The 27,582-nt window shown below is 53.4% G+C and overlaps 1 protein-coding gene across 2 annotated transcripts in view; it reads right to left on the bottom strand.

Moving 5' to 3' along the window:
- ADCY5 (adenylate cyclase 5) overlaps positions 1 to 27,582 on the bottom strand; it is a 173,198-nt gene that overhangs the window by 46,429 nt on the left and 99,187 nt on the right. For both annotated transcript variants that reach the window (XM_082460949.1, XM_082460950.1), the window contains exons 4-12: positions 21,700 to 21,811; positions 20,086 to 20,213; positions 17,906 to 18,064; positions 16,888 to 17,029; positions 14,820 to 14,960; positions 9,960 to 9,982; positions 8,878 to 9,022; positions 7,494 to 7,591; positions 3,616 to 3,703 (exon numbers count right to left, since the gene is read on the bottom strand). In XM_082460949.1, coding sequence (XP_082317075.1) covers positions 3,616 to 3,703; positions 7,494 to 7,591; positions 8,878 to 9,022; positions 9,960 to 9,982; positions 14,820 to 14,960; positions 16,888 to 17,029; positions 17,906 to 18,064; positions 20,086 to 20,213; positions 21,700 to 21,811 — 1,036 coding nt within the window. The remainder of the gene's footprint in view (positions 1 to 3,615; positions 3,704 to 7,493; positions 7,592 to 8,877; positions 9,023 to 9,959; positions 9,983 to 14,819; positions 14,961 to 16,887; positions 17,030 to 17,905; positions 18,065 to 20,085; positions 20,214 to 21,699; positions 21,812 to 27,582) is intronic.

Here is a 27,582-nt window from a genome sequence, read left to right as displayed (position 1 = left end):
GAAAGTAAGTCCAAGTTGTTTTGGGGAAATTGAAAAGTAAATGAAACAGAGAAAGAGACCATGTCTGACAGAACCGCTTGGCTTTGGATCTGCGGAGCCCATAGCGGGCAGGGGTAATTTAGGAACTGCTGTATCTCATCGGAAAGCCACTAGCCATGATTTCTGAGAAACTGTGGAAATCAGATGAAAAATGTCTGAGTTCTGGCAAATCTTTTCACAGGGAAAAACAGAATGACACTGAAAATTCCAGTCTAGTCAGCTTCACGGCAGTACCTGAAAAGGTGATACAATCAACTTTCAGTCAGTCGGCCTGCAGGCAGTGTGACAGGGGAAGGGGGGCCAGGCCGCCCTGCTGCAGAGATGCCAAAAGGGAGACTTACCCCTTTCACATCTTACTATGCAGTTAATCCACAACACAAAGAGGAAAGAAGACTGATTATTAACTGGAAGAGGAGTGCATGCTACACACAATTGCTCAGGTTGGGGTCTACTTTCCAGAAAGTGGATAAATGCTGAGAAAATGGCTTCTCAGAGGCTGTGAGAGAAGCACATAGCTAGGAGCCCAAGATGGGTATTAGTGTCTCTTCAACTCTTGGTCCAGATCAGCAGGTTTCAGGCTTGGTAAGTCACAGAGCACTTTTTTTTCTAAACAAACTCCTTACAGAAGCTCTACATCTGCAAGATGGAAGAAGCAGCTCCTCTGGTGGAAGGGTGTGGGGAGGTGGGCGGAATGGAGTCGGGGCAGGAAGGGGAGGGTTCCATCCACCAGCCTCCCCCTTAGGAAACTGAGGCCTCAGAGCCGTCAGAAAGATCACTGGGCTGGATGAAGGAATTGAGAACAAGATTATTGACTGTGACACTGATTACAAAATAGGTAGATTCAATAAAACACAAGGAGGCAGGAATGACTTTTATAAATAATCTCTAACAGTGGCAAAAAGAATTCACTAGACCAAGGAACTAACTTAAAATGGCCAGTGCAGGCGGGGCCCGTCCCCTCCCCTCCCCACCTCCTCCCCCTCTGCTTCCTCCTCTTCCCCCACCAGCAGATACACATGCAAGTCAGGGAACACAAACCAAATGAAGTCCATGAAGCTCAGGTTCACCAAAGCAGCTAATAGAAAAGAGAGAAGCTGGGTTCCAGTTTAAAAATTGTAAACAACAGATAGCTTTGATTCTGATTTTAATAGCCTAATTAAGTGCCTCAGATGAACAAACAAAACAATGACTTTGCCTCAGTTTATGACTTAAGATTCTTTTTGAGTGTTCAGCAAAAGAATGTTTAAGAGGGCCTTTTAGCTATGGTATGCTGTTTTTAGGTTGTTTTATTGCGGTAAGATATATATAACATAAAATTTGCCAATTTAACCATTTTTAAGCGTACAATTCAGTGGCATGAATTACCTGCACAATGTTGTGCAACTATCACTGCTATTTATTTCCAAAACCCTTTCATCACTCCAAACAGAAGCTCTGTACCCAATAAGCAATAACTCTCCACTCCCCCTCCCCCAGCCCAGGCTATCCTATAGTCTACTTTTTGTCTCTATGAATTTGTCTAGAATAGATATTTCATAGAACTGGGATCATACAAAATATGCCCTTTTGTGTCTGGCTTCTTTCACTTAGCATAATGTCTTCAAGGTTCATCCATGTTGGAGCATGTGTCAGAATCTCAGTCCTTTTTATGGTAGAACAATATGCCATTGTGCAGACATAGCACTTTTGCTTATTTGTTCATCTGTTAATGCAGCGGTCCCCAACCTTTTTGGCACCAGGGACCGGTTTCGTGGAAGACAATTCTTCCACGGCCGGGGTGGGGGGGGGATTGTTCAGGAGCTAATGCAAGCGAGGGTTCAGGCGGTGATGCGAGCGATGGGGAGCCGCAGATGAAGCTTCGCTGTCTCACCCGCCACTCACCTCCTGCTGTGCGGCCCGGTTCCTAACAGGCCGAGGACCGGTGCAGGCCCGAGGCCCGGGGGGTGGGGACCCCTTTGTTAATGGATACCTGGGTTTTTTCCACCTTTTGGCTCTTGTGAATGTACGGCGTGCTTTTATAGCCATGAGAGGAAGAAAGTGGGACTGCCCACTGGGGGAAAAGCAGGCTGGGGGTGCCTGACAACGGCAAGACCAAAAGGCAAGAGGGACTGAACACAGAGCAGGAGGGAGGTCACAGCCTTGAGGAAGGAGCTGGTGGAGAGGCAGGGAGCCAGGATTAACCCCTACGATGCAGCGAAGGAACTGGCTGAGCACACTGCCCAACTTGCCGAGTGACCCCGGCCGGTCCTGCCCCTCTCTGGGCATCCACTTCTGCACCTGCTCAGGGGCACACTGCAGTACACCAGATGCTTCTAAGGTCCTTCCAGTTCTGACGATCAGTCCACCAAGATCTTGACCATCAGGTGATCAAACAGTTTACAGCCTAATGAAGGACTCTATTTGGAGGATGGAGCAAGAAAGGGGACTTTGGAGATGACAAAGGTCCAATCCCCCAGGAAGGAGAACACGGTGCCCACCGCAAAGGGTGTAGGGAGTGCTGGCAGGGCCTGGGCCCCCCAGGGGCTTGGCTCCAAGTGAGTGTCAGGGAGGAGCAGAGAAATGGTTATAGCAGAAGTTAGAAAGGGCTTGTCTCTGCTGGGACACAGAGGTTTCTGGAACCAGGCTGGCCCCATCAGGGAATTCTTTTTTTTTTTTGATGTGGACCATTTTTTAAGTCTTTATTGAATTCTTGTTACCATATTGCTTCTGTTTTATGTTCTGGTTTTTTGGCCATGAGGCACGTGAGATCTCAGCTCCCCGACCAGGGATCGAACCTGCACCATCCCCTGCCCCGCCCCGCCCCGCCCCCGCCCCCCCACCCGGCATTGGAAGGCAAAGTCCCACCACTGGACTGCCAGGGAAGGCCCATGGGAATTCTTAAACCAGTGGCGAAGGAACTGAGGAAGAGGCTTGGTGGGCAAGGCAAACAGGAACCTGAGTGATTTCTACAACAGACCCTAATGACCTGTGGTCAGGTCCCCTTGAAGGACACAGCTTGGATGGCGACACAGCATGCCTAAGAGGCGGCGTGTGAGAAGAACACAGAACAGGGTCTCACGCGCATGCTATTAGCTGTGTGGCCCTGCCTGAAACAATGAACCACTCTGGGTCTCCCTGTCATCTATATGATGGGCAGCTCAAAAGCCATAATCTCTATGGCCTCCCTCCAGGGCCATTTCCAGGGCACATTGGAACAGAGAAGGGGTGTCGAGAGCGATCCCTTTCACACTCATTCTTTCAGCAAATGTTTACTGACCACTGCTCTGTGCCAGGCATTGTGCTACGTGCCCTTCCTTTGGCCTACCTGATACCCAGGGGACAGAAGGAAGAGGCAGCAACAGTATCTTCTCGCAGAGATTTGCAAAGGCTAACTGAAACAGCCAGTACAAATAAGGCTCCTCAGACAAACTACACCCCCTGCAGTCTGGCCTGCTGCGAATGCCAATCAAGAGCTGTGATCCAGCATCAGGCACCTGGATCCCAGGTGTGACTCTCCAGCCCCTGGGAGGGGCCCTATCAGTGGGCTGGGAAGGGAGGGAAGAAGGCGACTGGGGTTCAAATATAAGCTGGACTCACCTTCACGCAGGAGTAGATCACGGACACAAATACCACCAAGGTCAGCAGCAGGAAACAGGTCAGGTAGAAACTCAACATGAACACGGAGCTGGAAGGAGAGAGGAGGTGGGGAATCCTGGGGCTCTGAGAGGCCCTGCGAAGGGAGCAGAATTTGCTCCATTTCTCCTGCACCTCCTGCCCAGTCTTGGGTGCCTGGCCCCTGACTCACTGAGGAGGGATTACAGAGCCTTGTGAACCGATTCAGGACCTGCCTCCATAACGGTCTGGCTCCTGCCCTTCCTCCCGGTCTTGTCACTTTCCTGGGGGAGCATAGCCCACACAGGAGCCAAATGAAGAATGGGGTGACACCTGCCCAATATTTTGCCTAATTCTTAGCTATCCATAGACTCACTTCATTTAGCCTGGAAGGACCCATTTTAAAAATCACCTGGTTGTTCCCTCTAGGTAGTCACTTATGGCCTGACAAGTAACTGTGAAGGCTGAACACTGGTTTGACAAATGGCCATCATTTATAGAAATGCATTTGTCAACAGCCCAACCAGCTACTCTGAGAAACAGCAGTGATGTGTCCCTTTGGAGGGCAGAGTCCCTAAACCCTGTCCCCTTCCTACTGCCAGGCCGCACAAGTCCTGTTCAGTTTCTGTTCCCCTATTCCCACCCAGCTCAACAACAGCTGTAAAAACTGCAAGGATCTCCTGCTGTCCCTCCGCACAGAGGCAGGTCACTGGGGAGCTCAATGTTCACAAAGGGCTAGTATCCTCGGGCGAAAGAACTGCAAGTGACTTTCCATCCGTAGCCTGCCGTGGCCCTCCTGGGGCAGGGGCTGGTCGAGGCACAGCACTCCCTACCAACCACAGGAGGCCCCAGAAACTCCTTCTCCCTTTCAGGGAGTGAGACAGCCTGACATGACAGGTGTTGTCAGCAGGTTAAAGGCAAGTGGAGGACATAAGAAGGCAGGCGAATGCCTCTAGGGAGGCATCTTTGTTCCAGGCTCCCCCAGAAGCCAGCACTTAAGCTGCCTGAAACAAACAGAACAGGGGAGAGAACTCTCTTCAGAGGGAAAGAAAGACCTTTAAAGTAGCTTTTAAGGCTTCCCTGGGGAGAGGATGGCCAGAGAATGACCTCCATCCATGCCTTAGCAGCTCGGAGCCGTGGCCAGAGGAGGGAGTGAAGCCACGGCGGGCAGAGCAGGGATCTGGAATAACCCAGCCCCAAGCCACGCTACAGAAAGAGAGAAGCAGCAAAGAGGCAGGATTGTACACCCAAGTGAAGGAGACTCTCAGTTGCAATGGGACGGAAAGTCTAGGTTGCTTATTATACCTATAGCTCCATTTCAGTACAGAAAATGAGTCCTATGCCAGTAAAGACCCACAATCCCACCAGCTCTGCATGGTCTCAGTGCAGGGGGCAACGGACATTAACTGCATAACCAGGGTGCAGCTGGCTGCCAGTGTCTGGTTTTCACCTGTGGTATCCTGACAGGGTCATAGCAGACACAAACACAAGGGCCATCTCTTCAACTATAAGTGCCATTAAAAATAAAAGGCATTGGGGGAGGGGTGAGATGTGACAGGGTGAGAGAGTGTCATGGACATATATACACTACCAAATGTAGAATGGATAGCTAGTGGGAAGCAGCCGCATAGCACAGGGAGATCAGCTCGGTGCTTTGTGGCCACCTAGAGGGGTGGGATGGGGAGGGTGGGAGGGAGGGAGATGCAGGAGGGAGGAGATATGGGAACATATGTATATGTGTAACTGATTCACTTTGTTATAAAGCAGAAACTAACACACCATTGTAAAGCAATTATACTTCAATAAAGATGTTTAAAAAAAATAAAAATAAAAATAAAAAATAAAAGGCATTGAGTAATAAGACATGCTGACATCATGTACCTCCTGATATGATGCCCTGAGAAGGACACATCACTTCTGTGGGATTCTTGTGAAAAATACATAACCTCCATCTAATCATGAAAAAACATCAGACAAATCCAATTTGAGAGATTCTACACATTAATTAGCCAGTACTTATCAGAAGTGCCAAGGCCATGAGAGATAAGTAAAGGCCAAGGAAGCATCACAGATTGGAGGGGGACTAAGGAGATACAGCAGCTAAATCCAATGTGGGGTCCAGGCCCAGCTCTTGGAACACAAAAAGGACATTTGGGGGAATGCTGATGAAACTAGAATACAGCCTACAGATTAGTTCATATATCATTGCAGTGTTATTTCCTGATTTTGATCACTCTACTGCAGTTATATAAGTTGTCAATAGCAGGGGAAACTGGAGGAAGGATGTACAGAAACTCTCCGTAGTACTTCTGTAACCTTTCTCTAAGTCTATAATTATTTCAAAATGAAAAACAGAAGGTGTTGGAGTGAGGGGACTCTTCCAGATTAAGTTAGATTTATGAGACATAACCAAATGCATCCAGTGGATCTTGACTAGGTCCTGGCTATGAATAAACTAAGAGTAGAAGACATTTAGGGGGACAATTTGGGAGATTTGAATATAGACTTGGTATTAGATGATTGTAGAGGAACTGGAGTTAGTTTTGTTTGGTACATAAAGCATTGTGGTTAAGAAGCAAAATGCCATTAAAACAGGTGTATATTGATGTGTTTAGGGGCAAAATGTCCTTGTGTCTAAAATTTACCTTAAAAAATCAGAAATACACCTGAAACTAACACAACATTCTAAATCAACTATACATCAATTAAAAAAATCAGAAAAAGATAGATAAAAAATTCTTGCAAAATATTAACAATTGTTCTGGGACTTCCCTGGTGGTGTAGTGGTTAAGAATCCACCTTCCAATGCAGAGGACACAGATTCAAGCCCTGGTCTGGGAAGATCCCACATGCCGCGGAGCAACTAAGCCCGTGCACCACAACTACAGAGCCTGCACTCTAGAACCTGCGAGCCACAAATACTGAGCCCACGTGCCACAACTACTGAAGCCCGTGCGCCTGGAGCCCGTGCTCTGCAACAAGAGAAGCCACCACAATCAGAAGCTCGTGCACCACAACAAAGAGTAGCCCCTGCTCGCCTCAACTAGAGAAAGCCCGCACGCAGCAACGAAGGCCCAACACAGCCAAAAATAAATAAATTAATTAAAAAAAAAGAACAATTGTTCTATCTAGGGGATGAGTGTTGATTATATTAATTACTTTACGTTTCTGTATGTTTGAAATATTACATAATAAAAAGTAAAAAAATATGTGTATATATATGTGCATATATACATATATATACACACACATACATACACGGAGCGGTTATCTTTCTCACTTAGCTGTGACCCTACTGTGAATGACTACTTAACAAACACTTCATGTCCAACAGCCCATTTCAGAGTGGTCCCCTTGGAAGCCACAGGCCTCTCTTAGTGACACAGCCAGTCCTCAGAAGATTTCAGGAACATCTCTTAGGGAAAAGTCTTCAGAATCTGAAATCCATTCTTTGAAATATCTGGAGTAGCATAAAACCCTTATTTTTTGAAGATACACTGTTTTTTTGCAAGAACCAAAGGTCACACAGAAACCAGCCTGGTGAATACTTTGGGTGACTCAGTGGGCAACAGTGGTCTGTGTTAAAATGGGATGAGAGGATGAAGTGGAGAGAAGGGGTCTCCCGTGCGCTGGGCAGTGCCCAGACAGAAGTTTTCCACCTGCAATGAGCACATGGCCCACCCATCATGGGGGAGGCAGACTCTTGGCTTCCGGGTCTCCCTGAGGACAAGACTGTTAACTTTTCTCCCTGCCTGAGCAAATTCAGCTCAGTCTCCCACCTCTGCTCTCCTACATGACCTCCCCTCCCACCCCTGGAGCCCCTGCAGCCAGAGGAGGGAGCCCGGAAGGGATGGGGTACTTACTGGGGCACAATGGTGATCTGGACAAAGCAGATGAAGAGGAAGACGAGCGAGGCACATGCCACGTAGGCACCGAATCGGTCATCCACCTGCTTGGAGTACTGAGAGGACAGGGGCAGGGTGAGTGGGCGGAGGCACCTGGCCCTGTCTGCTCCAGCCCCCCTCCACCCCAGACATACCCGGGACAGCCCACTCCCAAGACTTGGAAGACCCAGTCGAGAACCAGCACTAGCCTTAGCTCTCAAGAAACCAGTCCACTCACTATATGGTGGTGCCTGTGGGGAGGGCCGTTGCATTATGTTAAACCAGAAACTCTGCAGGTTGGGTCACCATGAGAATAATTCATAATGATCACGGCTCACATTCCTGAGCACCAACTACATGCCAGAACACGTGCTGGGGCTTGCAACCATCACTGCACATCCTCACAAGAGCCCCAGGAAATAGGCACAGGACTGCTGCTGTTTCTACTTCAGAGATGAGTGAACTGAGGATCAGAGAGGTCACTCGACTTGTCCAATGTCACAGAGCTCATCTCCAAGGTCCTGACTCCCAGCCCCTACCCTTCCCACGACACCAACCAGCTGCACAAATGGCTGTGCTGGCAGAGAGTCACCCAGAGAGGGTAATCCATGAGTCAGTTCCATTTATGCTGGTAAACAGACTAAGTTCCCTTCCCATAATTCTTCCCTCCTGATTAGGTGTGCCTCATTTGACCACGGCGTGAGTTCACAGGAGCCCATGTTGACGGAACACAAGGGAGACCCTGTGACATGTAGCAAAGACCCTGGACCAGGGTCTCGTTCTGGCTCTGTCACTACTTCACTGGGTGGCCTAGAGCAAGTCACCCAGCTACTCTGAGCTTTACTTTCTCAGTCACAATTTAAGGAGATAGGACAAAGAGCTCTTGACTGCCCCTTCCAACTCTAATACTTTGAGTTTCCAGTGTGCCAAAGGCAGCTGGATGGTCCATTGGTAACTATAATAATAATAATAATAACAATAGCAATAAAAACAATACAAATAGCAATGTTTATTGAACATCTACTATGTGGCAGGTACTGTTTCATGTGTTTTACATACATGGATGTGTTTAATCCTCACTCTGACACCATGAGGTAGGTATGTTAAAAATCCCCATTTCCCAGATAAGGAAACTGAGACACAAAGAAATTAAGATATATCCTTTTCCACCAAGGAAGTCTCCCTAAAACTCCCATTTCCTGGTTAGGGCAGCATCAGAGCCGGGAAATGGAAGTGACAAGAAGAAGCTCTTTCCAGGGTGGAGACAAGGGAGGGAGCCGTCCTGTTGTCTCCTTGCCCTCCCCTTGGTCCTGGTTCTGCACCGGGGTAGGGGTGGCGGGTGGTCCCCCCCAGGGTGCTGTACCTTCTTCTCTAAGTCAGGCTCCCTGAAGGTCAAGAGGAACTTGCGAACATGCTCAGATCGTAGCCTGTCGATGCTCCTGGCGTCAATGGCACGGCCCAGAAATTCATCCACTTCATCCTCGGGGTTCGCACTTTCCTGGGCGTTCCTGGGGAGCAAGGGGCACGGACACAAGACAGGCTGACCACCAGGGGGCACCGCTAGGGGGCCGGCTCAGCCCGTGCACCCGGACCCATCAGAGGGGCTTGATCAGCTCTAATAAGGGGTGGGGAAGCTGGGGTTGACACCAGGACGGCCCGAAGCCCAAGTACTCACATGCACAGAAAACTGCCCAAGTTTCAGACCCGCGGGCTGGGGGGCCTCACTGACAATAAGGATTTTCTAACCCTATTGATGTATTATTGAATGATAATGATAATATGAATTATTCTCAAGGGTTTGTTTTTCCCCTACAGGTAACAGTCTCTGCTCTTCACTCTCTAGCTGTACTGTCATCCTGAACTGCAGGCTGAGACCAGGAGGCAAGTCCTCTGCCGCAGGGCCTGGGAGCCACCTGGCTGCTCTCGCCTGGCCCAGGGGACTCTCTGGGAAGCACGTTTCACAATCTTTGGGTGCTGAACTAAACACCCTACTTCTAGAGTGGAGCCCAGTCCTCGAGTGGGATTTCTGACAGCCCCTGAGACTGGGGAGTGGAGGAGAGAGACAGGCACATTCCTTCAGGGTGCTGGGACGTGGCCAGGCGCTGGTGACCAATGTGCAAAGCCTGCATCTTCCTGGGAGCTGCATGTGTGTGTGCGCGCGCGCACATGCATGTGCGGAGTGTGTTGTGTGTAGTTGCGTGTGCACACGTGTGTGTGTGCGTGGAGTGGAGATTATAACTGGAGGATGCCCAGGCCCAGCCTCTCTGCCGGGGGCCTGCGCTCCCGGGCTGCTTGTCTCTCAGGTGCAGTGGGCTCTGTTCACTCCCAGCCAAGACTGCGGGACCTGGGCTCATTCTCCATGAAGTACGGAAACTGAGCTCCAGGCAGACTTGGAGACATCCCCCAGGCCGAGGGAGCTGAAGTGAAGGAGGACAGGTTACTCACTTGTCCTTGGGATCTTCAAAGCCCTGAAAGAGAGGGACGGAGAGAGCAGGAGAGGAGGATGAGAACCAAGGGGATGAAAGCGGGGAGGCTGCAGCTCATCCCCTCTCCACAGTTCACCAGGAGCTGGGACACAGAGGGCACTGTCACCCAGTCATCCCCTCCTTCCTTCATTTGGCAAACACAGCTGGGTTTGGGACAGGCTCCGTGCTAGATGCTGGGGGCGCACTGTGATTTTACTTCATCCGCTGGCAAAATCCATGAGTCTAAGCTCGTCCTGTCCCCATACCCAATTCCTTGTCATTCCCCAAACCTTCCCTCACCCTCCTCCTGGACCCTGGGCTTGGTGGGTCCCCTCCCAATTCTGCCACTTACTCAGATGGAAATAAGAGAAACTGCCAGGCCGATCAATCCCCACACGCCCGTGCACACCTGTGCCCACACACAGCTCATGCACACTCACCCCCTCAACTCCCGCCAAGCACACATAAAATCTCCTGGGAATTCACAAGTTTTGAGCTTAAGAAAACTAAACTCTGGATACCTGCAACAGCTTTTCTGGTATCCGAGAACCAATGTGTTCTTATAAGGCTAGAGCTGGCTGGGGACCCAGGAGGTGAGGAACCTGCCTGCCCCGGTTTGATTACTGTTCTGATGTTCACACACACGGGGCAGGGGTGAGGGTGGGAAGGGCCCTTACTGGTTGCCAAACTCAAGGCCCTACCTAGAGTTCATCTATAAAGGACAGAAGTGTGTCAGGGTCTGACCAACTGTGGCAGAATGGAGGGAGGGCCCCTAAAATGGGAAGGGGTGGGATCTGGGAGGCAGTGGGGGAGGCACAAGCACCCCAGGACAGGCAGCTTCAGGCTGCCAGGACAAGGACAGAGGGTGGCCTCTTGTCCCTGTGGCCCAGCATGGAACACACTGCTGGGCAGCCAGAAGGCTTGGCAAATGTTGGGGGAACCCAAACCCCAAATGAACACAGCTCTCTTCATTCCCACTGAGGAGTGGGGTTTATGATGCTCTCTGCGAGCCGGAGCTGCTGGGCTCCGAAACAGACATGGGGCCCGTGGGCACTGAGGTGCTGTCTATTCTCCCCACCAGCTCAGGGCTCCCAGGGGCCTTGGCAGCCCCTAGTGCCACATCCAAGTGCCCAGCCGTGGGCTCTGAGCTCCTCCCGGGCTGCCCAGTGGTTGTCTTCCTTTCTCCTCGTCCTCTGAGAATCACCAAGCCCTCGGTCCAGGCTGCAGGGCCCCGCCCACCTCACTGTCCCCACTCGAGGCTAGAGGAGTTGGGGTCTCTCATGTGAGTGCCCCATCTGGGGGCAGGCAGGATCTCTAGGGCACAAGCTCGAGTGGGCAGCGGGGAGTCCGGACAGGCCAGTCTCTGCAGACCATGGCAAGGGGCTGGCCTGCTGATCTCCACCACAGGGGCCGGCAACGATTTTACTCGGAGGACATCCAAGCCCTGTTATGCCTACGCTGGTCTCTATAGCTCGGAACTATACCTGAAATGTGTCTAGTGAACCTGTCTCTGACTTCCTCCAGTGCTCCTTTGGTGGTTTGCGGGGGCTGGTGTTGGGGGCCAGGTCCGCTCTAGGCTCCCTGGGTGCTGGGCTGGGGTGGTGAACTGACCGCAGTCAGCAAACACTTTGGTGGATAAACCACGGCAAAGGGCCTTTAAGAACACAGGCCAGCAGACTGGGTTCCAGTCCCCTGACCTGCTTTCTAGTCCTAGGACAACGGTCCTCGGCCGGCAAGGAGGACCCTCAGACGGGCTCCTGCCGTTGTGCCTCAGCACTTCTGGGGAGCAGCTCAGCTCAGTGTTTCTGTTTGGTCCCCGAGTCCTCTCCGTCTGACCTACAGCAAGAGCAGAGGCCGTGGGCCCCTCTGCTCGTCCACACTGAGGTGCAGACTCCGGTTTGCACGCCTGCCCTGGTGAAGTTGCTGTGGGGAACACGTGGGCCCAGCCTGCCACCTCTGGAGAATGCACAGCTTACCCGGGCCTGCTTAGATGAACAGGAGTCCATGTACGATCTCCCATCAACCTTTTTATTAATAAAGAACCTTAGAGGACTTCCCTGGTGGCACAGTGGTTAAGAATCTGCCTGCCAATGCAGGGGACACGAGTTCAAGCCCTGGTCTGGGAAGATCCCACATGCCGCGAAGCAACTAAGCCCGTGCGCCACAGCTACTGAGCTTGCGCTCTAGAGCCCGTGAGCCACAACTACTGAAGCCCGCGCACCTAGAGCCCGTGCTCCTCAACAAGAGAAGCCACTGCAATGAGAAGCCCGCGCACCGCAACGAAGAGTAGCCCCTGCTCGCTGCAACTAGAGAAAGCCTGCCAGCAGCAACGAAGACCCAACGCAACCAAAAAATAAATAAATAATTAATTAAAAATATAAATACATAAAAATAAAAATAATTTAAAAAAAAAGAACCTTAGAGACCTTACAACACTCGTGTCTAAACTCATTTAGGCACTCATGCCTAAATGAGCATAGCTCATTACTACATCTTAAAAGCTGAGTAAAAGTTGGAACAAGATTTAAAGAAATAAACTGCTGACTACGAGTTACTCCCCTCTAACTGCTCTCAGTCACTGCTTAATCCAATCCCCTCCCCTCCACCGCATCTTCAGTGGAAGTCGGGGTAGAGGCTTTCTTTTTGCCTATCTTTCCCAAGGGTTTCTGGGCGAGTTTAACACCAAAAGTCAATGGTGTGCCTGGCAGCTGCCAGATCCTGTCCCACCCCTGGCCTAGACACTGGGCAGGCAGGGGCCCAGGGGATGGTACTTTGATGCTGGCCCCTCGGGTGACTGTGCCCAGTAAGGACGGGGATGGGGAGCCTCTTCTCTCCCTCTACAGGGGTGTCCCCGAGCCTTGTGATCACTTCCCATTCCCTCCCCACTGGGCGAAGCAACCAACACCACGGAGAAGCCTGTCCGACAGCCAGTCTCCCCTGAGACTGCTTCCCCAATTATGGCCCTTCTGCTAATTCTTCCAAGGTTTCTTGTCCTAACAATGATTAATGTCTGCCAAATCGGTGCTTGCTTATAGTCCAAACTGCCCCCTTGGAGACTCTGAAATACCTAAAGAGTCCACCTACACCAAATATCGCTAAAGAAAAAAACCTTCCAAAGATTTTAAACGGAGAACGTACCGGCAGGCGCCTTTCTTGCCTGCTGGTGGTTCCTCCTCTCCACCTCTGTCCTGCCCCATCTTTTTATTCCCTGCTCTCCTTCATCTCCTGCTCCCCCCACCATCTCCCCCTTACCCCCTTTGTCCTCCCTCTCTGGTCTTCCTGCTCCCCTGTCCTTCTCTTTCCTCCCACCTGGATGAGAGCCTCCCTCCTTGCATCCTGCTCTCAGTCTCCCCCCTTTCCTCTCACTCCCTCTCTCACCTCTTGGCCGTCCTGGTCATGTGGGTACAGAGTCCACAGGAGATGATGCAAGAACTGGGGTGAGAACAGGGGGGATCCAGCAACTGCTCTTGGCTTTGGGGAGGGGCCTGGAGGGAGCGGGAGTGGTGCCTGGAGCCCTGGTGGCACTGACCAGGTCTGGGACGTCTAAGTTCAAAGCCCTGGGGCAAGGCTGACCTTTCCCACTCTTCGTCGCTTAGGACCTTGGTGTCCTGCGACTTGTTTCTTTACCACCAAAAGTTAAAATGGTGATCTTGACTCAATTCACTTTTTTCTTCTGTACATTTTCCTTAAACCTTTGTCATCTGCGATTTGCTAGCTGGCAAGGAGCAGAATGACTGGTCCCTAGCCTGTCCCCTCCCTCAGACCCCTGGATCTGTCTGCCGACTCAGCTGGACTCCCATGGAGGCTCTCTCTAATCCCTGCTGCTGCAGCTTAAACCCAGTCTGATCCACAGGCCCCCAACGTGGGGATCCTAGTGTCGGCATGCCCCCCATTCCTCTACCTGGATCTGTGGGAACTCAGTGGACACACACACACACACGGCTTCCTCACCCATCCCTCCCTCAGAGTGGGCAACTCCTGCCTGGGTACCAGGCTGCCCTTGACCTGAGGAATATGCTCAGGTGCAGAAGCCAAGATCTCAGATAAAAAGAAAGAAAACACTGCTGCTGCAGACTGACTTCTTGTCATCCCTCATTCTCCTCTTCCCACCCTCTGAAGTCTCCTTTCTAGCATTACTGACAGAACCCAGGCAGGGCATCCTGAATTCGCCCGTCCCTGCTGTGTGCGGGGGTGGCTGAGGGTGTCTGTCCTCTGAGGCCGGCAGGGTCCCTTGAGATGGAGGCAGCACCCCTACCACGGCCTCTGCTCACTCAGCCTGCATGCTCCCACAGGAAGACTGGAATTAGCAGGGTGTTTCTCAGCACGGAGGGCAAAAAGACCATCACCTGGCACTTGCCAAAAAGCACTGAGATGGTTTCTGAGCGACCGGGCCAGAAGATGTGTTTCAACTGCCTGGGAAATGCAACAGATGCTGGAAGGTGTCTGACAAGCCTGTGCCCACCCAACTCCCCGGGGCTCCCCAGACAGTGCCAAGAGGCCCTGGAGAATCTGTTTGGACCCTGAGTCCAGCCAGATGGGTCTGCTTCCAGCCTACACCAGCAAGGTCTGCCAAGGGGGAGGGAAGAAGGGGCTTCACCGCTCTGCTCCAAAGCCAAATCCGGCATGCCGAGAGATGGTGGGGCCCACGGAGAAAGCCCAGGGCCGGAAGTTAGGCGCTCTGTCTCCTGGTCCAAAGTCAGGGTGAGCCCCCTTCCAACGATTCCTTCTGTGGCTCTCCAGATTCCCTGGGTAACAGGAGGGGCCTGGCCCAGTCCTCACACCCACAGAAGGCCCTAGCCCTGGAGAGTGCGGCCCACACACTGCCCTGCCAGCTACTCACCATCCGTTTCATCTCCTTGGACACCTGGTTGCCACCCAGGTGGTTGTAGAAGGGGCGCTCGGCCCCCCAGTGTGGTGGGTTGTGCCCGATCGAGTTGGTTCTCTGGCGATTCATCTTGGCAATCATGGCCTTCTCTTCTTTCTGGGAGAGCAACATAGATGCATCAGCCTGTGGGTAGGGAGTTTCTCATTCCTCCCAGGTGCCTGGCCAGGTAGGGGTTAAGGCAGTGCCTCCCTCCCTTCTCTGCACAGCCTGGAGCCCTGAGGTCTGCCAAGATCCTAAAGCTCACCCAAGAAAGCACCCTAAATCCCTCCAAACTCCCCAACGCCAGCCCTGGCTGGGAGCTGGGAGCCTCAGGTGGGAGCAGCAGAGCAGCATGATGAGGTTTGTCTTGCTAGAAAGCCAAGGGGCGTGGGAACATCTGTTGCTGGCATAGAATTTTAGATGTGGGCAGAGCCTGGGTCTGAAGGTGCTTGGGGGATGATGGACGGAGAGGAAACATGAGATTCCAATTTCCACCCCAAAACAAGCATGTTCTAGCAGAGCGGGTAGTAGGACAGGCCCTGCAGCTTCTGGAGGTTTGGTTCATTAGAACGTGAGATTCAAGGGCTGACGCGCATTGCACAAATACACCAACAGGGCCTCAGCCAGCTCTCCATGTGCCAACCACAACCTCTCTGTCCATCCATCCAAACAAGCTCGAGGTGGAGGGTTGGAGAGGCCCTGGGGGGACCTGGGTGGCCTTCCCTTCAACTCCCTCCCTGAGCTTGGGAAGGGAGCCTGTCATATCAGAGGCAGAGGGGAGGGGACACAGCCTGCTTCAGCAGACACTGCTCTGGGTCGGGGCTCGGGGCAGGGGGTGGCCTTTTCTGTCTCCATTTCATCTTTTCTGAACCACTTGTCAAGCTAGAAGAATCAAGACCCAGAGAACCCAGGGCAGAGGGTAACCCTTCAGCCTGGGCGGGGTAGGAAGGTGAGGCCAGAGGCGCTATGGGCCCCGCAGAGAGGAGGAGTGTGGGAGGGGGCCTGGGAGGATTTCGGTTCATTTATACTCCAGCCAAACAACAAGCAAATGCTTTAAAATGAGTCAATTAAGCCACTAAGTGCTTTCCCCAGAGTACCTAAATCTTCCCATCCCTCTTTCCGGATGTCTGTGGCAGGGCCTGGTACCGCTCCCTCAGAGGCACCCCGTAGCCAGGTCCTGTGTGCTGGGATATGCTTCTGTGGGGGGTGAGGTGTCCCTCTGATGTCCCTCTCAGGGTGGACACCTGCCTCAAAGAGCTCTGCCCACCTTGAAAAATCTACTTTTGCTGTCTCCAAGACTTTCTCTGAACTTTTCTCACAGCTTAATTTTGTCTTCAGTCTAACTCCTTAGGAAAGAACCAGGGAAGCTTTTCTCTATCAAAGGGCTCTGACCAATAGATAAATTCAATTGAAAGATTTATAAGTAAAAGGCATTTTAATCTAAGGAAAAATATAAAATATAAAATGTTCTCCTCGTTTGCTTTAAATATTAAGAACATGGAACGTGACACTATTAAAAATAGAACACTGAAGTCTGCTAATAATTCAGTTTTATATTTTGGCAAGTGTGGGCTGAGACAAAAGAAGGAAGAAGAACGACTGGAAAGTGCAAGAGGGGAAAAGACAGAGTTTCAAGAAACAGAGGTATATAAGTACAGGCAGAGAGAGAGCGAGATCCACCTAGTTTAGGCAACAGACAAGGGACGAGATGGAAATAAAGGACGTGGTATACACAGAGTTCCCTGATGCTTCTTTTCCATCTCGTGGCCTTCTGTTGTATTGTTACTAACCGATCTGAGGTCTGTTGCTTTTTCTGCAACAGAAGCAAAATGAAAACCTCCCCTCTTTGCCACCAGCCTTTACAAAGCCTCTGTAGCTCTCAGGTCCTTCCTGAGATGCAGGAACCACGACTGCATAAGAAATTCAGAACTTGCCTCAAGGAAAGAGTAAGAGGAGAAAGAAGCAGCAGCAGGCTAAGAAACATTCCCCCCCAAAGAATGAAGCCCTCCCACTCCCCCCCCACCCCAGCCCTCGGTCCCCGGACCCGCTTCTGGGTGCAGCGCAGGATGAGGAAGGTCTCGATACTGTGCTCTTTGAGGTAGGCGTTGCGCTCGCCCCCACCGCCCGGCTCCACTTCGTAGTCGCCATTCAGGTAGTTGAGTGTGGCCTTGGTGATGTGGATGCGTCTACGGGTAGGGGGGGAAGCAGGGAGAGGAGGGCAGCAGACATGAATTCAGAACCCCTGCTCCCATGCAGAACCAAACTGCAACCAACTCAGTCATCATTCAAATCCCAGTGCCCCAAACTCTGGCTCAAGTGCTAACCCCTACCTGGATCTCTCAATGGACTGTATCCCTCCAACCTCATCAAGATGGCACGGTGGGCCCCTCCCCAGCTCATGTTCACCGAGACCACACCGCATCACATCGGCATCACGTTATTATAGTAATGTAACACATCGGCCTGCCGGGAGAGCACGGCCTCCGTTCTCACAAACTTTGCACACCTGCTCAGAAGCCAGCAGTGGCTCCTGCTGACTGCAGGATTGCGTCCAAATTCCCCAGCCTGGCATGCATGTCCTTAACACAGGCACTGTTTCTCCCACTGGTTCCTAAAAGGCCATCTGCTCTACTTGCATTCCTTGGAAGTACTGTGTTTTCCTCTACCTGTGCCCATCCTCAGCCTGGCAGTTCCCCCGACCCTCACCTTCCTCACCTGTCCCCATCCTGCCCCGTCTGCCGGGCCAGCTCACCTTCCACCTCCTGGCCACCCCCGAAATTATCCAGGGTTCCTCCCTCCTCTAGAAGTCTACCCTGACCTCCTGCATCTCACAACAGGCCACCAGGTCCTGTGTAAATATTTTCTGGGTGAAGACTGGGTGAAGGTTGGGGCCACGCTCCCTACAAGTTGCCATGTGTGGCGTCAGTGCTTGGTTACTAGAGGAATTCCACTTAAATTCTGCCAACCCCAGAGCTGCGGCTACCCGGTCCTACCCACCCTAGCCCTTTCCCCATGATAGCCACCTGGGTGGGCCGGGCGGGAAGCTGCCCTCACTCACTCACCCCGCCTTGCCTCCAGCCTCCATGTGGTTGGCCAGCGTGACGTCGTTAGACCAGACGTCGAACTGCCACTTCCTGAGGCCAAGGACGCCACAGTGCACTCGCCCGCTGTGGATTCCCACACGCATGTTCACGTTGACACCTGTCACCTCCCGGACCAGCCTGGGGATGGAGTAGGGGTAAGGCCGGGAGGGGGCAGGGCCAGGCGCAGAGAGGTCAGGGTGCATGAGAAGGTGCAGGGGTCAAAGAGTCATTTCTCTCCAGGACAGCCCAAATCCAGAGTCTTAGACTGTGCATCCTGAAGGGCAGGGCTGGGCCCTGGTGCTCAGGGGCTGAGGGTTGTGAGAGGCGCTGTTTCCCAGCTTGCCCGCAAGGTGGCGCAGTGCCTCACACTACATCCCAGGCCCACTGCTTCTCCCCAGCGAGGGCACCTGAGCCAGCGCTACCCTCAGTCAATAATTAAGTTGTGTTCTGAAAATGCAAGCACACGTTAGTGCTGATTTGAGTCGACAGGAAAGTTATAGTCACTCCAAACCCCATTCATATAATTCTCGGATTTACCCACATTGCTGCTTCTCCGACATGAGCAGGATAATGGAGAAAAAGAGAACACAGGCCCTGCCCAGGAAAGAAGGGGAGCTGGGGCAGGTGCAGGGGGCCAGGGATGCTCCACGTGCTAGAAGACAGTGCCAACCCCATCACATGCACCACGCACGTATTCGGGGCGGGCCGCCTGTAGGAGGGGGAGTGGGATGGAAGCCCTACAGCTCTGGGTATGCGTCTGGGGCCCGGGGTCTGTGGAAGAGGGAGCCGGTGCTCTGGGGGGAGGTTCACAGTGTGCACTTCTTAGGGACCTGGACCCTCCTTGGCTCCCCGGGGATGGACCCACTCAGCCAGCCATGGGGCCGGCAGTCCGACTTGGCCTGGTGGGCGGGACCACCATGTGGACTCCAGCTCTCACCCCACCCCACCACCGAGAGGCTGACACCTACCACAGGGAATATTTATGTCATCCATCTATTTCTCTCGTCCTGGGATCAACTCTGCAAATACCTCTGCTGGAGCTGTGCCTTCCATCCACAGGGCCTCTGGCCACTTGCTTAGGTTGATATCTCTCATTCTACCTTTTTGGCTTCACTCCAAGGCCACCTTCTTCATGAAGCCTTTCTGGGTCCTCCCAGTGAAATCAACTGCCCCCTCCTGGGCCCTCCCACCGCAGTTTGCCTCTCTTACCTGATGGTGTCCACCGGGCATGCCTGGTATCAGAGCAACGGGAGTCCTGGCCCCTCAACAGGCTCTGTGCTTCCGGGCAAGGGACCCCCTGTCTAGCCCGGGCACACAGGGGCACTCGGCAAACACTGCCGAAAGGAACTGAGCCAAACAGGATGGACCCGGCCACCTTCTGGGCCAGTTACTCTGACCTCTGACCTTGCCCACTGTGGCTTTTCCTTTGCCCCACCCAGTCTACTTCTAAAGCTCACAGTTATGGAACCTGGATGCAATCTCTGGCCTACTCCCTTGGCTGACCTGTAAGCTTGGATTGTCCATGTTGCTTAATGACTGGGGCTCCTTCTGTGGTCAGCAGCAACCAAGAATCGGCCAAAGATCCTGGCTGCTATTGTTCCCAGGGAGGATGGATTTTCTTAAACTGGAACACCTGTGTTTGCATCCACCTGCCTAGCAGTATTACCCTGGGGAACCGTTTAGCCTCTGTGAGCCCAACCTTTCTCATCTGTGAAGAAATGGGACCGGTGACTTCTACCCCTGGCTGGGTGGTTGTGAGAAGACATGAGGCCTGGAGTGCAAGGCCCTGCCATGGCACAGGGCACAGCACAGCTGCCAGCCAGTCCTCCTTTCCTGGAGGAGTCGCTCCACACCTCCTGCTGCCCTGGAGTCTGCAAAGCCCTCCCTTCTTCCAGGACGTGTCCCTCTGTGCAGAGCTTCCCAGGCTGCTGTGGGCACAGGAGCCCGGGAGAAGGCTCAGAGCCTGGAGGTGTGAATCAACCCTCCAGTGTGGCCAGGGTCCTTGGGAGGTGGCTTTGCCCCACTATTTCCCTGCTTCCATCAGTTCAACATGAGTCAGTTACTCGGGCTATGGGACAGTCCCCCTGCAGATGGGCAGTCCCCCTGGAGATGGACAGTGTCCCCACAGACGGGCAGTCACCCTGGAGACGGGCACTTACGAGATGGCCTCAATCATGTCCATGCCCATCTCCACGCAGCAGTGGGCATGGTCAGCCCTGGCTTCAGGCAGCCCTGAGACGCAGTAATAACAATCTCCCAGGATCTTAATACGTAAACAGTGATTCTCCTGGAAAGCAAATTAATTTTAAAAATTAAAAATAGTAGGAAAGAGAAGTGGGAGAGAAAGAAACAGGAAGCAAACAGATTCACCCCATGCCTGGAATAACTTGCCTTTTAGGGCAGCGAGCACAGACCCAGTGCCGGCATGAGGTGTGGCCCCAGCCTGGGGACAGCCTTATTGGAGCCGTGGGGGACGGAGGACAGGCTTAGCCGCCCTCGAGAAGCATTCCAGCCACCCCAGGCTCAGGAACTCACTTTTATGGCCACAGCTGAGGCCCAAGAAGAATACAGCTGGTCCAATGTGGCAGCGAACGGGGCAGACTCACTGGTGTGAGAGGCCCCGAGCTGAGAGTGAGGGGCCCATCCCACTCCCAGCCCTGGGACACGCTCCGACTCTTGGCCTAGGGTTCTACTAACAGTTTTATGACTCTCCTTTTATGAAAAGACTGAAGCAGAAGTGAGATTTAACCAAAGCTCGCCTGACCTCCAGCCTGAGATTTTTATCCAAGACAGTTCTGCTAAGCCAGCAAGCACGTGCGTGCTAAGACAGCCACAGAGCGGAAGCACCCGCCCGCTGCAGGGTCACCCCGCAGGCCGCAACCAATGCATAATTGGGATTGAGATGGACTGTCATTAATCACCAATTCTGAGCTGTCCAAGTCTGCTTCCCAAAGGTTATTTCGTGAAGCTGGTACGCTGGGACCCAAGTATCTGTGTGCCCTGGACTCTCCTTTAAGGCCCTTCCAAAACCCAAGGGCTGAGCATGTCCCCGTTCACCTCGCCCACATTCGGTAATAAAATCAGCGAGGTGTGAGGCCCACCATCAATGCCTTCGGAGGCCCTTGGCACCGTCTCTCATCCATGATCTGCCTGGCGTCCTGTGACGGCCCAGGGGACGTGTCCACCTGTCGGTGGACATTGCAGTAAGTGGGCCCCGACATAGGACTCTCCAAAGGCACAGAGCATCGCTCAGAGCCACAAAGGCTGGGAAAGGATGGCAGAGTATAAACAGGGACTAACGAACATGTGTCCTTCACCACTCCATGCCTGGGGGGGGTCACTTCCAATCTGTCCCAACGTGGAAGAGTCCTCTTTCCATAAGTCTCTTGGGTGACACACAGCTGTCTGCAGGCCAGTTGAGATTCACTCATTTATTTATTTATTTTTATCACTCTGGCCACCCTCATCAGCAAAGTGGCTCTGGGGCACCGAATTTGCTCCTCCAAACACAAATTCAGGGGTCAGGGCAGCATTTCCTGCAGGCCTCACCACCCCTTTCCACTTGTGACCGGTGACACTGTGAGCGTCTCTGAGTGTGCGGCGGGGCTGATGTGAGGCGTGAGGACATGCAGCCACAGCCTGTACGGCCCCGCCTCCCCCGTTCCCGATGGCAGACTCCGCAGCACCCTACCCCAGGCAGCCCAGATCAGGCCACCCTTCCGGCCCCGGCTCAGGCACACGGGGTCCCCAGGGCAGTGGGCAAGGTGACTCACTGCAGCCAGCTTGTCGAAGCGGGCGAAGAGCTCGTTGAGGGTCATGACAAGCTCCTGGGCAGTGCACTGGGACGCCAGGCTGGTGAAGCCCTCGATGTCAGCAAACAGGATGCTAGAGAGACAGGGGGGAAGACCCCCGTGCGGAAGGAAGGTCAGGGGGACACAGCTGGGGCCACCCTCCGCCTTAGGAGGGCTGCCAGCCAGCAAGAGTCCTGGGAGCTCCAAACGGCTGCTAGGGAGGGGAGAGAGAGAGCTGACACTGGTGGTCTCTCCCAGCTGGTAGGGAAATGCCGGGCCAGCCCTCCTTTCTGTATCTCCCTGCACCCTCGCTCCCACCCAGGAGGAAAGGGGGGCCGAGGCGCATGAGGCCTGGCGGCGTACGCCTGCCTGAGGCCATGCAAACAGGGCCTGCTCCCCTCACCCTCAGCCACCTCTCAGGCCTGCCCCCCGTTTGACTCCTGAGCAGTCCCCTCAACGTAGCTGGGTCCAGGAGAAGGGTCTTTGGTTCATCTTGTCTGGAAAGTGTTTCAGGCCCTAATGGCGGCCGTACAGAGGTCTCACTTCCCAAACCCATACACAAGGGAATCCAACCCCAGGCCCTCCATACCGAGGGAGTCCTCTAGAAGAGACAGAATAAAGAGGCCCAGGGAGGAGGCAGAGGAAGACACAGCCAGTAAGTGTCTCTGGAAGCCCCCCAACTTGTCCTGCCAGCTCCTTCGGCCTCATCCCCGGGGCCCTCAGGTGCACCCGCTGGTCCCTGCATTGCACGCTGTGATCTTTCATCTGTTCCCGAGATTGAACGTGTCTTCCTTTTCTTTCAAAACAGACTACCAGAGGTGAGGCCCCAGGGCCGGAATGAGTAAGGGCCCCAAGAGTTTTTTCTTAAAATGGACACAGAAATGTAGTAACTCTTGCGGGCTGAGATGCTCCTGGTGGCTGGGCACGGGGGCTGGGGTTTCCGACCTGCCACCTCACTGAGCCCTCCAGGCAGCCCTGAAGGAGGGCCCGGTGTCCCCATCCCAAGACGAGGCGCCTCGGGGAAGAGCCACGGACGGTAGCTTGGGGGCTCTTCCCACGGCCTCTGCTCTCTCCTCTGATCCCCGCGGATCCCGAGGCTCCAGACCGACAGTCTCACTTCAAATTAGAGTGTAGAACTAAACATGTCATTTTATTTGGAAAAATGTGTGTTCATGCATTAAGCATATCTTTTCATTCTGCTGTCTGACATCTGGGGTCTTCCTGACCTGGGGAGCCTGCCTCTCCCAGGCCAGCCGGCTCCTAGAGATGGTCAACCACTCACCTTGGAGTCCAGAGCCTCCCACCCCAGTCAGGTTCCCACACCTGGCCCACCACTCCCCTGCCCTAATCACCCCAGGGACAAGTGCCGGGTAACTCGGACAGTCCTGTGCCTCAGAGCCCACCGACATTATCCAAACTAGCCAATCCCAAGCCTGCTTACCCTGCCTCATCCATTCCTTCCTGCAGAAGCCACAGTAGAGGCTCTTGCCCACGTTTCCCCTCACACTGCCTCCTCACTGACCCCTGTGCTTCCCCGTGTGCCCCCCAGCCCATGGCGTAATGCATCCTCTCCTCCTGGGACCCGTGAGTGACAAACTATCTTTTCAATGGCAGCCGTCTCCCGATCTGTTGGCCTCACCATACCTGGATAATAATAACACCTACATTTTAAAATAGTTGGACATTGTTCTAAGCACTTTACATGTATGAACTCATTAAAGCCTCACAACCACCCTTTGAGGTTGGAATCCTTTTCGAGGTAAGAAAACTGAGGCACAGAGAGGTCGAGTCACCTGCCCAAGGCCACACAGGCTTGTGTGGGTCCACAATCCAGGAGTTAAGCCAATAAATACTATGCTGTCTGTTGGCCCCATAGTCATCTTAAATGAGTAAAAGCACAGCTCACTGGTCTGGCATTGTATACGGGGCAGAGGGAGGTGGAGGGACAGGTGTGGGCTGCCGTAGGCGGGCAAATACAGGACTCCGTCATGAGGGGACACGCTCTGCACCAGCTTACAGGAGGGGAAGTGGGAGCGCATCTCGGGGCTTGGGCTAGGCAAGTACAAGAAAAGTACAAGAGGGCAGCCCCCAGGCCCCGAGCCCAGTGCTGTTTCCCGGCTTCGAGGCTCCTCCGGCCACCCTGATCCCAGTCCGGACCAGCAGACAAGTGCAGGAGGAGAGCCAAAGAGGGTGGGAGAAATGGGGGAGCTGGCAAGAGAGGAGACAAATGAGGGGGACGAAAGAAAAGGTAAGGAGGAGGAGGAGCAGAGAGGAGACTGTCAGCCCACAGGACTCAGAAATCAGACAAGCTGCTCCAGAGTGGCAGCCACGAGGCAGGGGCTCAGAAGATGAAAGGGAGCCGGAGCCCCCATCAGGCTTTGATGCCTGGTGTCTGGCAGACAGGCTCAGCACGCCGCCCGGGGGAGTCTGTGGACATCCACACTGGTGAGAGAGAAGCGCGTGAAGGGAAGCGGCCTTGCTCCAGGGGCTGACCCCTGCTCCCCAAGCAAGTTCAGACCCCTAGCCCAGCCCACCAGCCACCTCCCTGGCTCTCAGTCTCTCAGGAGCCCCACCCCACCCGGGAAGAAGGGAAAGGTCTCTCCTGGTCTATGTGAAAGCACCATGACATAGTTGTTCCGGAAATTCTTCTTTAACTCTTAGATAATCAAAGCCAAGGGGAGTTGGGGTCAAGATCAGCTGCTCCAGAGTCAAGAACACCTTTAATAAGTGTCAGTATTTCGAATGCAAAGCCGGCAGGCACCAGGCCCAGCAGCTGTTCCACACTGGGTCCCAGGCTGCAGAGCAGAAGCCTGGCTTTGGGGGCTGATGAGACCCCCCCATGGTGGGAAGGAAAAAAATCCCCAAACCCGGCAGAAGCAGGAACGCTACTGGGCAGGGTGACCTACAGCACCAAGCCAAGGAGAAGAGGGAAGGAGGAAAAGAACGGGCCGCCCCTAGAAGCACTAGGCAGACGTGTGTGGACCAGGGCTCGGGGGCCTCGCTTCACTGAGCCCTGAGCCCCGCAGCTGCCTGAGCTCACCTAGCCACTCAGCCAGGACGGCCTCTGCCTGCCACGTGTGGACATGCGCAGGCCTGCAACCCTTCTCCTTCTCCACAGGGACCTGGCTGGGCCTAGGAGAGCACTTTCTCCACTGCAGCTTTCATCTGCTAGACCTGTGGTTCTCAGAGCTGGTGTCCACCAGAATCCCCCTGGAGCTTTCATATGGAGAAGTCCCGGAGCCCCATCCCCAGAGATTCTGACTTCATCGGCCTGGGGTGGGGCTCTGCTGTTGATTGGTTTTGTTCTGTTTTGTTTTATTGTAATCTTCCCTGGTGATTCTAATACGCAGCCAGGGTTGAGAACCAGGGTACTAGTTTCAATGTCACCTTCTCAAGGCTTCCTCCACCCTATTTAAATCTACAACCCCTCCCATATGTCTAAGTCCCTTCCCGACTGTATTTTTCTCCATTGCACTTTTCACCATTTAATGTATTATTTATTATTGTTGTTGTTATTTATTATCATGCTCCTGTCTGCCTCTGCCCACTAGAATGTAAAGTCTTTGAAGGAGGGATTTTTTTGTTGTTGTTTTGTTTTTGGCTGCGTTGCGTCTTCGTTGCTGAGCATGGGCTTTCTCTAGTTGCGGCGAGCAGGGGCTACTCTTCGTTGCGGCACGTAGGCTTCTCATTGCGGCGGCTTCTTGTTGCGGAGCACGGGTTCTAGGCGTGCGGGCTTCAGTAGTTGTGGCACACAAGCTCAGCAGTTGTGGATCGCGGGCTCTAGAGCACAGGCTCAGTAGTTGTGGTGCATGGGCTTAGTTGCTCCACGGCATGTGGGATCTTCCCGGACCAGGGCTCGAACCCGTGTCCCCTGCATTGGCAGGCAGATTCTTAACCACTGTGCCACCAGGGAAGTCCTGAAGGAGGGATTTGGTCTATTTCATTCAATGCCACGTCCCGGCCCCTAGTACAATGTCTGGCACACAGAGGAACTGCTCAATAAAATTTGCAGTGGAATGACTGAATGAATGAGGACAGGGCACATCTACCTTGCCCTCTGCTCTGCCCATCCCCCTCCACACACACACACACACACACACACACACACACACACACACACACACACCCAGCACAATACCCATTACATAGTAGGTGCCTGTGTTAGTTTCCTAGGGCTGCTACAGCAAAGTACCACAAGCTGGGCGGCTTAAGACAACAGAAATTTATTCTGTCCCAGTCCTGGAGGCTGGAAGTCTGAAGTCAAGGTGTTGGCAGAGCCACGCTCCTCTGCGACTCTGGGTAGAACCCTTCCTTTCTTCTTCCTGCCTCCGGTGGTGGCTGTCAATCCTGGTGCTCCTCACCCTGCAGCTGTGTCACTCCAATCTGTCTCTGTCCTCATAAGGTGTTGTCCATGCATATCTGTGTCTTTACATGGCATTTTCCTCTTCCTATAAGGACACCACTTATATTGGATTAGGGGCCCACCCTCTCCAGCATGACCTCATCTTAACTTGATTTCATCCACAAAGACCCTATTTCCAAATAAGGTCACATTCACAGATACGAGGGGTTAGTACTTCAACGTATCTTTTAGAAGGGCACAGTTCAACCCACACAGTGTCTAATATATATTTGTTGAATGGAGGAGAATATTCACAGTGTAAAGCAAGGAAGAGGCAGGACCAGTAACTCTAGTAGCTCTTCCTTCTACCCCACTGGGCCTCTTGAGGTCCCAAGCACGTCATCTGAGACACGAGTGTGGGGAGCCCCGGGCCTGGCACCCAGCAGATATCCAGCAGTGTTCATGGAACAAATGGGGGAATAGTGATGGAGGCCAGGCATCTTCCTGCTCTGTGCCAGAGGACATCGGAAACAACATCCGTGTGGACGGGACCTCCAGGTGCCTTAGAAAGCCTGACCCTCCAGGACTTCCTTGGTGGCGCAGTGGTTAAGAATCTGCCTGCCAAAGAAGGGGACACGGGTTCGAACCCTGGTCCGGGAAGATCCCACTTGCTACGGAGCAACTAAGCCCGTGGGCCACAACTACTGAGCCTGTGCTCTAGAGCCCGTGAGCTACAACTACTGAGCCTGCGTGCCACAACTACTGAAGCCCGCGCGCCTAGAGCCCGTGCTCTGCAGCAAGAGAGGCCACCGCAATGAGAAGCTTTTGCACTGCAAAGGAGAGTAGCCCCCACTCACCGCAACTAGAGAAAGCCCGTGCGCAGCAACGAGGACCCAGTGCAGCCAAAAAATAAATTAATTAATTAAAATTAAAAAAAAAAAACAAAAAGAAAGCCTGACCCTCCCTCCAATCTGCTGGGACCTATTCTTCTGTAAAAGTTCTTTCAACAGCTGCTGAGGAATCAGGGAGGGGCAGGTTGCTGGTTCCCTTCCCTCAGGTGGTGTGACAGCGGCCAGCAGCCAGGGGGGAGGTGGCTCCAAGCAAGGCTTCTAGCTGGTGCGGAGCTGGGACAGGTCCCACGTCTGAGCCCCGCAGCCCCTGCTCCACGCTGACGGAGACTCTGCCACCTCCACATTCCCCCGCCTCCCGTCACAGGCAAAGTCACACGCCTCTGCCGCCTCGGGGGAGGATTCTGCTTCGTGTCTGTCACTTCTGGAGGCTCCTCTGTTTTACGAGGTTTACCCAACGGCAGGCTGTCTGTTCTGCTGGCCAAGATCGCCTGATCTGCTCCTGGGTAATTCCGAAGGCCATTTTACAACAGCGCAGGGCCCAGACACGTGGCAAGGTACTAATTCATCTATTAGCTCCCACTTGAGAGCTTGTCTTGGCAACGTGATCAGGCCCTCGCGCCCGTGGGTCTGCGGAGGCTGGGTAGGCCCACTCCAGCTGTGCGCTCCTCCCTA

This window comes from Balaenoptera physalus (assembly GCF_965194825.1).
Source record: "Balaenoptera physalus genome assembly, chromosome: 4".
Lineage (NCBI taxonomy): Eukaryota > Metazoa > Chordata > Mammalia > Artiodactyla > Balaenopteridae > Balaenoptera > Balaenoptera physalus.
Note: the sequence above shows the minus strand (reverse complement) of the source record. Positions and strands in the feature narration are given on the sequence as shown.